Source organism: Diadema antillarum, unplaced genomic scaffold (genome assembly GCF_040938485.1).
Source record: "Diadema antillarum isolate AM-2024a unplaced genomic scaffold, OU_Dant_1.0 scf00000019, whole genome shotgun sequence".
NCBI classification, from domain to species: Eukaryota; Metazoa; Echinodermata; class Echinoidea; order Diadematoida; family Diadematidae; genus Diadema; species Diadema antillarum.
Window position 1 is genome coordinate 2712262 of NW_027270908.1, and position 12846 is coordinate 2725107.

At 39.7% G+C, this 12846-nt stretch overlaps 1 protein-coding gene across 1 annotated transcript in view; it reads left to right on the forward strand.

Annotated features, from left to right (window-relative positions):
• Positions 1-12846, forward strand: part of LOC139728604 (uncharacterized) — a 151705-nt gene that overhangs the window by 88370 nt on the left and 50489 nt on the right. The window contains exon 7 of the mRNA XM_071639548.1: positions 8951-9080. Coding sequence (XP_071495649.1) covers positions 8951-9080 — 130 coding nt within the window. The remainder of the gene's footprint in view (positions 1-8950; positions 9081-12846) is intronic.

Consider the following 12846-nt stretch of genomic DNA (forward strand, 5'->3'; position numbering starts at 1 on the left):
TTGTCTATGCCAACATGAACCAGATAGGGTGCCTGCCCCGCACCCCTGGGTCGCCTGCAAGGGGCAGGAAGAGGGTTGACTCATAGCCACTGATGTTCAAGGCGCTAGTTTAAAGGACAAGTTCACCTTCATAGACATGTGGGTTGAGTGAATGCAGCAATATTAGTAGCACACATCAGTGAGAGTTTGAGCAAAATCCGTTAAAAAGTTATGAATTTTTGAAGTTTCTGCTCAGTCACGGCTGGATGAAAAGACTACTATAGCTTGTGATGTCACATGAGTACAACGATATAAAGAAAGAATAAAGAAAATTCAACATATTTCCATTTTTCTCACATAACAAAAGAACACTTGACTTCTCTCTTTCAGAAGGCAGGGGGAACAATATTACCCTTAACATACGTCAGTGGCAAGTTGAAGAAACATGCACTTTATTCAAAAAGTAAAGTTTTGTGAAATTCTCTTTTTATTTTCCTTATATAGTTGTACGCATGTGACATCATACACTGTAGTAGTCTTCTCTTCCAGCAGTGACTGCGCAGATACTTAAAATATTCGTAACTTTTGAACGGTTTGTCCAATTTTCCTCAAACTTTCACTGATGTGTTCTACTAATATTGCTGCATTCTCTCAATCCTTATGTATATGAAGGTGGACTTGTCCTTCAAAGGTACCGATCGAGTCTTTATTCTCTTCCTATCTCCCTCATCCCCTCTCTCTCACTCTTTCTCTTTCTGCGTCTCTTGTTTTCTAATATCAGTTAACTGAGGTGATTAGAAACGATTTATATTTTTAAATGTTATTTTAAGTGTAGCTGCAGGATCAGGTTGAGAAATATCAATTAAGCCAATAATTTAATTGACTGCGTACTGTTTTGAAATCATGAGGTCAGAAATGCCTGATTGTAATACCATGGAGCTACATGGTAATACTGATACATACTGTTTAAAGTGTATTCCCGAGTGCCCATTGGTTTGAACGTATCTGCGCATGGCAGGAATTACGTTAAAAAAGCCGGGTACTTCGATGTATAAGTTCTACAGATACGCATATTTACACATATCATGTCCCATTTTTATCTCGCACATGGGACGGGTTAACAGAACGGACCATTAAAGCCACTCTCCGTTATTTTCACATCATTTCATTTTCTAACATTAACCTCGGTGTAAAGATGCCGACCAGACGAAAAATGAATTCATAATACCTTGATGTCAAAATAATGTGATAAATTTGTCGGTTTATCATTGCCTTAAAACCTATGATGATTATGATAGGTGGTAGCCTATAGTGTCTGGTCATCTTGGTCAGAAAACTGACATGTCAGTAAATTTTGAATTATCTTCTACAAAATACGTGCTGAGACTATAACACATTTAAACAATGTGTTTATTATCACCATATCAGAGGGAAGATTCAATGCAATTGATTTCATTCAGAGAGCTGCATTCGTTTCTAGAAGAATCTCCCCCAAAGAGGAAGAAATTTTGAATGAAAGTGGAGGAAATGAGAACAACTGAGTGAAAGACAAAGTCAAAATGAAGAACATACTGTTCGGCTGTCCGCGAGTCTACTGAAGAGAATCTTCTATGGTAATGTTAAAGGAATCTACCGCTGTCATGTCACCTATAGGATATTTCTTACGTCACACTTCCCCATGCATTGCCACATCTTTCATAAAATCTGCACAGACACACGCTCATCACGACACTGCTCTAGATATTATCTAGGTCATTGTGTCTTAAAGCATCACCCCGGGCAAAGGAAGTCGATTCGTGTGTGCGAATTCAATAAAACTCACATTTTGTGACCATTTGGTATTAGCAAAGGAAAGGAAAAGCATGTTACTACACGAGGGCTTTCGTGGTCACGTAATGAAGATGATTATTTTCGACATCCCTGATGTGCGCTCAGTGAAATTACTTTTCTGTGATGTTAATCCTACTAATGTGATTTTACTTTCATATTTGCTGTTATATCGCGGTCGTCTGATGTTGCGTGTTGTTGTTGTTGTTGTTGTTGTTGTTGTTGTTGTTTTGTTGTTGCTGTTGTTGTTGTTGTTGTTTTGTTCTACATCTGGCTGTAGTTTATTTTTTTTTGACTTTCTCAGTGGCATTGTCCTCTCGACTTTTACAGACACTGCTTCTGGCTACGATTATTTTCATAATGTATCTGTAAGAGCCCGTAGAAGTTCAGGAGGTTGTAGACAAATTGAGACAGCTATCCGCCGGGAGAGTCGGCATGGTCATGATGGCGAGTGAGACTTTGGACGTGACTTCCTCTCTGTGTTCATCCAGGTGTATGGGGCTAGCCTAGCTTTCATGCTGTGTGGTGTTTTGTGATTCTTCGGTAATGTGGGCCGCAATTTTTGGTGGGGGGGGGGGGTTCAGTCTAGGCAGGGAGGTGGTCTCTCTTCCACCTCCCTGGTCTAGGCCACCATGAAGATGATCTTGTGAAGAAGTTCACATGGGAATGAATTGCATGGACATAAAGATATGGCATGGACTCTTACTTCAAGATTGATGGAAATCCCAAAGAAACGGCATCTTATAGTTTAACAGTTGTTTATTTCAGTCTAACAGCCTATAGCCTTGAAAAGAGACTAAGCTTTAGCATTTTTCACTTCATCTTTCATCTCTTTCCTTACCTGCTTCGAGCTCTTTTTTTGAAACATTCGCGATCAGTTGGGAATAGGTCGTTTTTATCGCACAGTTTATCCGGAAACACACCTACGTGGAGAAAAGTTAGTGATGAGTCTATTTAACCTTTTGGCGCACCCATCATAGACGAAAACTGACGGTATTGTAACAATCTTCTTTTTTAAGGGGGGGGGGGGGGGTGGTTGGAAGGAGGGGAAAGAGAAGGGGGTACCCAACCTAGATCGATTCAAAGATTCCTATACATTGCAGGTGCTGAGTCACAAGTCTTTTTCCACTAATACGCCCAAATAACGTATCAGTCATTGTGCACCCTGAATGTTTTGCGCTACTAACATAGTCTTGAGCCACTTTGCCGTTGCGTTGAAGTTTAGCTTGTTACCCAAGCTTTAAAGAAGGAAATCCAGTCCAACTATAAGTCAGTCTGATAAGAAAGAGTAAAATATTACAAGTTCAACGATAAAATTTTGATCGAAATCGGGTGAAAAATAAGGAAGTTATGACATTTTGCAGTTTCGCTAATTTTTCAGGAAACAGTTTTTGAACGGTCAATATGAATATGCTAATAGCAAAGTGAGCATGTCATCCCCTCACAACTTGCCATATAGTTTGTACATAATTATTTTTGTACGCAATTATGCCCGAGGCTCAAATCCTAGCATATGTATAACTGATCATTATTAGAAGTTATTCATCAGGAATAATATCATGTTTTAGACTTCAATGACAGAAACATTGAATTTTCGTCATTTTTTTTTTGTACACGATCAATGGAAAATTGTGAGGTTGTGACATGGCTAGCTCACTCATTTGCATATTCATATCCACTTTACAAGAACTATTTTGCAGAAATTAGCAAAACTTCAAAAATGTCATAACTTCCGTATTTTTCATTCAATGTCAGTCATTTTTTTTTTCAATTGGAACTCGTAAGAGAATTCATTTTACTCTTTCTTATCAGACTAACTTATATTTAGACTGGATTTCCCCTTTAAACTTACCAATCCAGTTGATGTCTTCATACTGCCTCCAGTCCAGGTCAGAATCATGTTTGAAACGATAATCACGCGGTATTGTATCGAGAGACATGGTCATGTAGAATGCTTAAAGGGGATGGCTAGTAACTGATCAGTGGGACTCAGTGGGAATGCTGGGGGACGATTGTTCCAATCCTTGTGGGATTCATTTAAGAGTACATTATATATCTTTTGTTGTGTGAAAACTATTTGCTTCAGAATGGTCTCATATTCAAGTAATGTGCAGTTTAATGTTTCCAGGCTAGCATGCCTGTACAGTGACGGGGCATTAAACTGCACATTTCTTGAATATGAGACCGTTCTGAAGCAAATAATTTTCACACAACAATAGCTATATAATGTACTCTTAAATGAATCCCACAAGGATTGGAACAATCATCCCTCAGCATTCCCCAGCATTCCCACTGATCAGTTACTAGCCATCCCCCTTTAAAGTCTTTCTGGTGTTCATCAGAAACTCGACGCGCTTTCAGAAACATATTCTTTTTACTTTTATTTCGTGTTTAGCAATCTCTTTGAAAACGCCAAGAAGCAGATCATTCAGGATTATCCGTGGGATGACTGGGTGGAATTGCTCGGCATTAGTAATTAAAGAAACAAACAGAAATAGACTATAATGTGCCCTGATGGTTGATGAGTTGATATGTCACAGATGACTGCTGAGTGACGGACGTGGAGACACTTGTCATTCGTTTCCCCATGCATCATATCAACACACGTGGTATTTCTTGTAACCATGGCAACCCTGAGTCACGACTACCCTTGCGGCAACGGGAAAACCACTCGATCTGTATCAGTTGCGACGTGCTGAGATCTTGAAGTCAGGAGCAGAAGAGAAGAAGTATTAGCCGAGCGGTGGTTATCGTTCTCGTAACCTGGGACAGTATATAGCGAACACTTTGAATGCAAATATTTGTATTATGTTCATCTAATCATATTTATAGTCGACCTGATTAAATGCAGCGCAGTTTCCATCTTTATCTATTCGATCATAGTTACCTGACATATCGATGTTTTCTTCACAACCCCCAAAGCCCAGAGCTCTTTTTTAATTCACACCTATCTCAACCAGATGGTAATGATAGCGCAGTATATAGGTCGGCAAGGGAACATTATACGCCGAGCTAAATTCGTTTTCCTGAAAGACAGACGTCTACGTGATATTTCACACTCTGACCGACCGTGACTTTTATCCGACACAAAATATTATTGAGCCAAATAGACAGAACAAATGGGAATAACTAGAGGGCGGGTATTGTGTTACGTAATTTTTTGACATGGATACTCTTCCAGTCACCTTGATCGATGTACGAATACATTACTAAATTGTTTATTCAAAAATAGGACAACTGTCATGATGGATAAAAGATAACACGAGTGATTATTGTGATTATTGATTATCATTGTGTGATATTTGCGATTATTTATATTATTATCATTATTGCGCGATATTGAAAGTTAGTAATCGGTTGCACTAAGTCCCTGAAAATAAACGTGTCTGATTTTATATAGGCCTACATAAAATGGATTATAATATTATGACGCCGAAGTAATTAGGCGTTTTCATATGTATGTATATAATCATGGCGATCGTTGTTATGGGTACCTGGCAGCGCCTGTAGGGTAATGATAATTTCTGGGCCCTCTGGTAGAGTAGTGGCAACACTGAAGAGGCTACCCTGGATAAAGAAGGTATTATCATTATAATGACGTGTCCTAATTGTTTGCTATAGTACTCATTACACGAATCTTTGACTCATATCTCTTACATGAATGCATGAATTTATGATGTTCGCGGTGCAGCTTGTGGTTAGGGCAAACATGATTGATGAGTCACTCAGCAGCTCAAAGAAATAATGAGGATAAATGTTGTCTCGCTGTGTTCACCCTGTTCAGACTGGGTTATTGTAGATCACATGCGGAGAAGTGGCGGATCTACGTGGGTGTGGGGGGGGGGGGGGTGGGGGTGGGGTAGGGGTTCAAACCCCCCCCCCCCCCACTCCTTGGGCTGCCAAGTGGAAATGTGATGTGCATAGAAAAACGTCATGAAGTGTGCAGACCCACACATGCAGCTCCTTGCACTTTGTCTCAGGCTATTTTTTATTAGCATTCTTTTTTTTTTTGCTTGTCAATACCCATCGTCATGGTCACCACCCCTCCCCCTTAGCAAAAAAAGCTAGATCCGCCCCGGCAGAATGAGAGAGAGAGGAGGGGGGATGGGGGAGGGGGATAGGAGGGGAAATGTGGGGGGGGGGGGAGAGGGTGTGCACGCGTATCTGTATCCCTGTGCTCTCGATCCAACGGCGAATGGTTGACGTGCAATTTGCTACTCGCAGAAGAACGCAGAGTATCGATGCATTATACTTATTGTCTGCAAGTAACATTGTTCCATATGTTATCACCATTTTTGCAAGTCCTTCACTTCCCGCCTGCATATCAGCATATTTACTAATATTTTCAGTAACTTGGACTAATTTCAAGGTCAGTGCATCCTGTCATAGCGATGTTAACATCATGGTTTGGCAAGTATATGAGCAGACTCAAGTATATGGGCAGATTTTATGTGTTTAATACAGGGATGTAAATTGTTTTTCCTATTCTCTATCGTAGTATTGTCACCCATTGGTAATGGTTATCGCATGGGAAATCCATTTCCTTTACTTGTAATTAAAAACAAAAAGATACACAATTTGGCCAGTGAAGGGCGTGGTAGGCAGCCTACCACGCCCTACACTGGCCAAATATCTTGTGTATCTTTTTGTACCGTAGGCAACCAGCATGCAAAATATACCTTGGAATGTATCTCATGATCTTCGCACCAACCTGGGCTAATTTTCAACCCATTTTTTTTTTTATATATATACAAGAGATACATAATGCTTCAGAACACAGAAAATTGAGGGATGGCAGACAGATTGTAAATCTAATTGCAGCCGCATTACAGTCAGTGATTCTGTGATTCTAGGGTAGTTTGCTGTTGCAATAGTTATAAGCAGAAGGAACTTAACTTGTTTCTCGTAAGGAGATGTCGTTTATCCACTTCATACCTCTGTACATTTACTGGCTTCTTTTTGAAAACGACTGTGAATATCGGTGATATAATTTGGATATGAGTAAAGATGCATGAGCACATACTTTTATTCAAAAACGGGTCAATAATCTGTGCACCGTGCCTCGTTATTACACTTCAAATAATTTCGCAAATGTACTGTTGACTTAAAACCAGGAAATATTAGTTGTCTGTATGTTTGTATGTAAGATTGTTTTTATCGTCTCAAAATACCTGGCACAGTATGAGATTTCTGAAGTGGTGAACTAATCGGCAGTCATTTTTGTGTGAACAAAAACCCAGCTCTAGTGCTTCAAAATAGTTCTAAAATGTGAGTCAGGGACAGAAACAGCCTATGTAAAAAAAAATGGATCAGTATACTGTAAATAACCAATGTTAAGTAGTTTTGAAAATACAAAATGTGAACAATAGTTATATCAAAAATGTTTCTAGACTAAGCCGTCTACAGTTATGGTTTATTACAAAAAAATATATATATCTCCTTATATTTTAGGCTTTATTGCGAAATGTTTATTATGGTAGGGTGTTTTGTGATATAACTGACCTACACCTATAAGCATCAAATGTGATAACTCGAACATTTCTTTTTTAAATCACTGCTCCAAATGGTGAATAGTACCTTTGAACGCGTGTGTTTTTTTGCGCTCATATTTGCAATGTTTGACAAAATAATGTAAAATTCATAGAGAGGTGCAGGATTGACGCGACTGGGGTCAAAGACTACTGAAGGATCAGAAAACTGAGGATAGCAGGCAGGTAGGTACAGCATTTTTACAGGGAGGGGGGAAGGAAGCAGGGACGGAGAAGCGTGGGGTCAGAGCGCGGGTGATAATTGGCTGAATGCTGCCCGAGCGAATTCGATATGGCAGCGTGTTTAGCGACACAGCACCATTAACCTTCATCTTAACCGTGCACAGCAACACAATTGGACAGATGGCCCAGCCCAAATGTGAAGTCATTTGCATGCTGTTTGTTCCTTCAGCAAGCTTGTTTTGTTTTCTTTTGCTTATTTCCTTTTAAGAGGGTATCTCACTGAGCTGCGAATGTTTGCGAGCGTGGCAAATTCTAGGGAATTTCAGGGTTCTTTAACAGCTGCAATCAAATTCGTAAGCAATTTGCAATCAAATCCGCAAACAGTTTTCCTTGTCGTAAACGGTTTTTCTTGTCTCAAAGAAATGTTGAACATGTTTAAAATTTCTTTCCGACAAGAAAACTGTTTGCGACAATGAAAACTGCTTGCAAATGTGATTGCAATTGCTTACGAATTTGATTGCAATTGTTATAAGGAACCCTGAAATTCCCTAGAATTTGCCACGCTCGCAAACATTTGCAGCTCAGTGAGATATACCCCTTTTAGCCAGTGTAGTGCAGTAAGTAGAAAATCAGTTCAAGACAAACAATTTGTACAGTTGAAAGTCTAGTTTCAGTTTCTTAAGATTTTCATATTTTATGCCTCAATATTTTTAGGGACAAAAAAAAGCAAAAACAAACAAAGCCTACCAGAACGACCTTGATATCTTTTGCGATATATTTTTGGTATTTTCCTTTTATTTCTGATCTTGAATGATCACATCAATCACATCGATTGCAAGCGGAAAAAATGTGATTACATTCTACTAGACGAACATGTGTACCAGCAAAATCAATCACACACATAAAAGAAAACGCAACTCTATTCAGTCATGAAATGCCCTAAAAATAAAAGAAAGAAGTTCAAAGTAAAGTCGGAGGAAGGGAGATGGAATCAGTACTCATGAAGAAAAAAACTTTACTGGACTTAGCTACAGGGTTCATTGTGTCAGAATGGTGTGCAACTGTGTGGATCAGATTTATTCATGTCCTGATATTTCGGGAGAATGGGAATTACAGATGCTAAACTCCATCGAGATGTGGAAAGGAATGGGCTTATGGGATGGAGTAGCTCCTATTTTTGATTCCAACCTGCCAGGGCCAATTTGTCGAGGGGTGAAGTAACGGAGTTTCCAGTAGGAGTGCGGGCGAGACTAGCCGCATCCGAAGATGCAGGAAACGCGGTACATGTGACTCACCCTCCATGGGACCTGAACGCCAACTTTTAACCCCCTCCCCCACCTCTCTGTCTTTTCTTACCCCTCAAAGTCTTCCCCGCTCCTCAATGAGCCATTCTCTTAAGGTTGTTTCTCACTCCCGTTCTCTCCTACCCGCAGTAAGCGCATGACGGTGGATGAGTGTTTCAGACACCCGTGGCTGAGTGAGATCAGCACCCGAACCAGGGCATGTGAGAACAAGCTGTCGACGGAAAGACACAAGAAGTTCTTGGCTCGACGACGTTGGCAGGTAGGACACTTGTCCTTTTCTCCGATTCCCAATTCCCGATCCCAATCCCGATTCCCGATTCCCGATTATCCCTTCCCGGTACCCAACTCAAGATTTCCGTCACTCTCTCGCAGTGACAGTAATCACTTGATGCGATTTCCGCATTAACAACATTGACTATCAATATACGAGCTGCTTTTACGTGCTAATTATTCTTCATTGCTGTGATGTTTATATTTTGTCAGTGAAATATTACGAGTTCATGTTTTTTTTTTCCTTTTTGAGCACTTTTTGTCGCCACGCTACTTTGGGGAAAGATACCCGTCGCCTCTGCAACGAGACACACTCTTCCCAGCTGCTTCCATTCTATACGGGAACAGATAAAATTGCCTGGAAAAACAGGCGCAGATGATCACCTTATAACGTGTTACCTTTCAATGTCAAAATGTTCAAACATTATAGGATACCTCTCACTGGGTTACGTGCCAAATGAATTCGTCGAGTATCCGAATGTATACGAATAGTGGAGAAAACTACTAGTAACGCATCACTGCCCCGTTGAAGTATCCAGACACAATATGTCTAGTGTTTCGTGGTCTCATATACTAGTAGATAATCTTTACGCACCCCCATGTCTAGCAATCAAACACGAATAACGAACCAATATAGAGGATCATAATGTAGGAGCAGTTATCCCTGTAATCAGAATAGCCTCACACTATGTACTCTCGGAGTGCAATGACTGTACCATGATTATAACAGCACACTTCTATTGCATCAATTAGAAACCATCATTCATCAGAATGGTCCCATTCGTTAACTTCGTAGTTTTGTTCCTCATTTTTTGTCCTCTTCTTTTAACTACATTGTAACAGCTAAGTGGTAGATAAGCCACGTCCATATCTCATCCAGCATCTTGGGATCATAGGATAGGGGGGGGGGGGGGGAGGTAGACGAAGTTCATTGACCGCTATAATGAACTTTCAATCACAAGCTTGCTGCAGATTTTCAGATATGGTGTAAGCTTTATAGCTTCGTCAATACGAGCAGGAATTTTTTTGATCATCGGTTACCTCTTCCCCCTGAGCTCGGCATCGAAGAAAAAAAAAATGGTAATCGTGTCGGCTTTGGACGAGCTTTGGAATGGATAAAAAGTGCGATTATCTTGAGCCCCATCCAGCTGGTTCTGGGAGTCATACAGAAGGGCAGAGTGAATGACAGATGGCACACCTGTAAGGGACTTTACCATGCATGTTGTACACTGTATACCATTTGTGGGAAAATATTTTAAAAAAAAGAAAATGATTGACAGGATAATGAATCAGTGACGGGCACAAGTACGTATTTGTAGGTATGTTTGTTTGCATTTTTTTTTTTCATACTAATGTCTGTTAGACCCGTGATACAAAGAGATATAAAGATCACAATACGCAGTTTGTCGATAAAGACGTGTCAAAACAAACCAATGTACACGTAGAACAAGAAGAAAAAGCGGATGATGGAGAGCCGTTTTTAATTTGAATCGATGATAAATACAGCCCGGCCATGTAATAACCACGTTGTTTGATAACCGAAGATAAATACCTATTACAAGAATATGACAATGAAATATAGCTGCCGTAATGACACAATGGTTATAAAGTAAATGAAAGAATGTACAGTGATATAGATTGATATAAATTATTAATTAATTCATTTCTCTGTTGACGGATTTATTCCTTCACAATGACTGCCTGTAAGTGTGTGTGATCTGCAGAGTACGATGACAGCAATTCAGATTTTGACAACACTTTCCCGAATCGAGTAAAGAGTTTTCCCGTTTCTTGTGATGACTATGCACGCCACAAACTTCTTTTTTACGTGCCTGGAATCCAAGGGGTCGGAAGGCAATCGAGCGAACTCGGCATTCTACGAGCTCTAGCTATAGTACGCAGCGAGTGGATTCTTGTCAAAGTTTTGAATGACGTAATTCGTCAAAAGTTCACGTGATGGTTATGTGCATAAAACAGTAACATCCCATCACTCATTGCTTGAGCCACACATGTTACATCGTTGAGTTTTATTCACGATAACGATATTGTGAATATGAAAGCGTTCTTCAGTGAATACTTCAGGTTTTCTGCACATTAGATAGTAATTAATATCAAAGTTTTAGATTACAAATCTCGCCGCCTGAGTATTCGGCTGTTAGACATTGAGTAGGGCCTATTTGATGAAATGCGAGGGCAAGGGTATGTGCATAAAGCAGTTTTCATCACTCAATGCTTGAGGTATACATGTTATATCATTGGGTTTTACTTACAATAACTATGTTGTGAAGATGAAAGCGTTCTTCAGTAAATACTACACGTTTGCTGCACATTAGATAGTAATTAATATCAAAGTTTTAGATTACAAATCTCGCCGCCTGAGTATTTGGCTGTTAGATATTGAATATTTTGATGAGATGCGAGTGTCTGTCTGTTTGAGACACTTAACTATCTATCCCGTGCGGACATGATAGAAGAATTGATTATCGACTGTCAGTGAATCGCTGACAGCTTGTGGCTGTGAGTCAAAATGTAGGAGATCAGTATGATTCAGCGATGTAAACGGCATTGAACCGTGTACGATTCAACGGACACCGATATGCGTCATGGTGGTAAGGTATTTACCTAATCTTTACAAACAAGACAGACAAAACGTTTCCATGAATCATTGAATCATTGTTTAATCGTATTGATATCATATCAACATGAGCATGACACTGATGACGAATTAATGTGCGATAAGTTGGGACAAGATGATCATCTTGCCCGTGGCAGGCAGCAGAGGATACAACACACAGCAGTTTGTTGTTCTTCACGCATTCAATGTTTCAACATGGCGTCAGCGTAACATTCTTCTTTCAGCGAAAGTTTGCTTGTCAGTGTGTTGTTGTTGTTGTTGTTTGCCGAAATATATTGAGCGGAGATATAATATTCAGCTTCGTGTGCAATCGTAATCCTTGATGTGCCGTCGCGTGAAAACCCGCTAATTAAAGTTCACAAAACCACATAACCGAGTGGTGCACGATCTGCTCCTTAAACGAAATTAATCGAGCCCTATATAATCATACTCGATCATATGGATTAGCTTACGGCGGAAACCGCGGATTGATTAATCTGAAGTATATGCAATGAATATAAAGTCTTAAAATAGTTATAGCCTTGTTACCCTCGTCTTTAAAAAGTTCGCATTTTCCAGCTGATTTACATCGGGTAAAAGGGAAATCCCAATCATGCGAATATGTGTAACATTCATGGCCAAAGTGATTGAACTTATATTAAGGGTTACATTTTAGTGGTCAGACCTCACTTTTTGAACGCGATTTTTTTTTTCGTGATCATAAATAATATTCATTTTTCGTATGTTTGTGATACAGAGGTGGAGGCAGGTTCCCGTAAGATATCGAAACGAAGGCATTTAAAAGACAAGTCCACCTTCATATACATGTGGAATGAGTGAATGCAGCAATATTACATTGTATAAGAATACACCAGTGCAAGTTTGGGAGAACTCGGACAATCCGTTCAAAAGTTATGATTTTTAAAAGTATCTGCGCAGTCACTGCTGGATGAGAAGACTACTACAGATTGTGATATCACATGTGCACAACAATATAAAGAAAATATAAGGAAGATTCTTTCACTTTTCTCACATAATAAAATAATACTTGACTTGCCTCTTTCAGAAGGCTGGGGGAATAGTAATACCCATAATATACGTCAGTGACAAATCAAGGAAATGTGCCCTTTTCTCGAAAAAA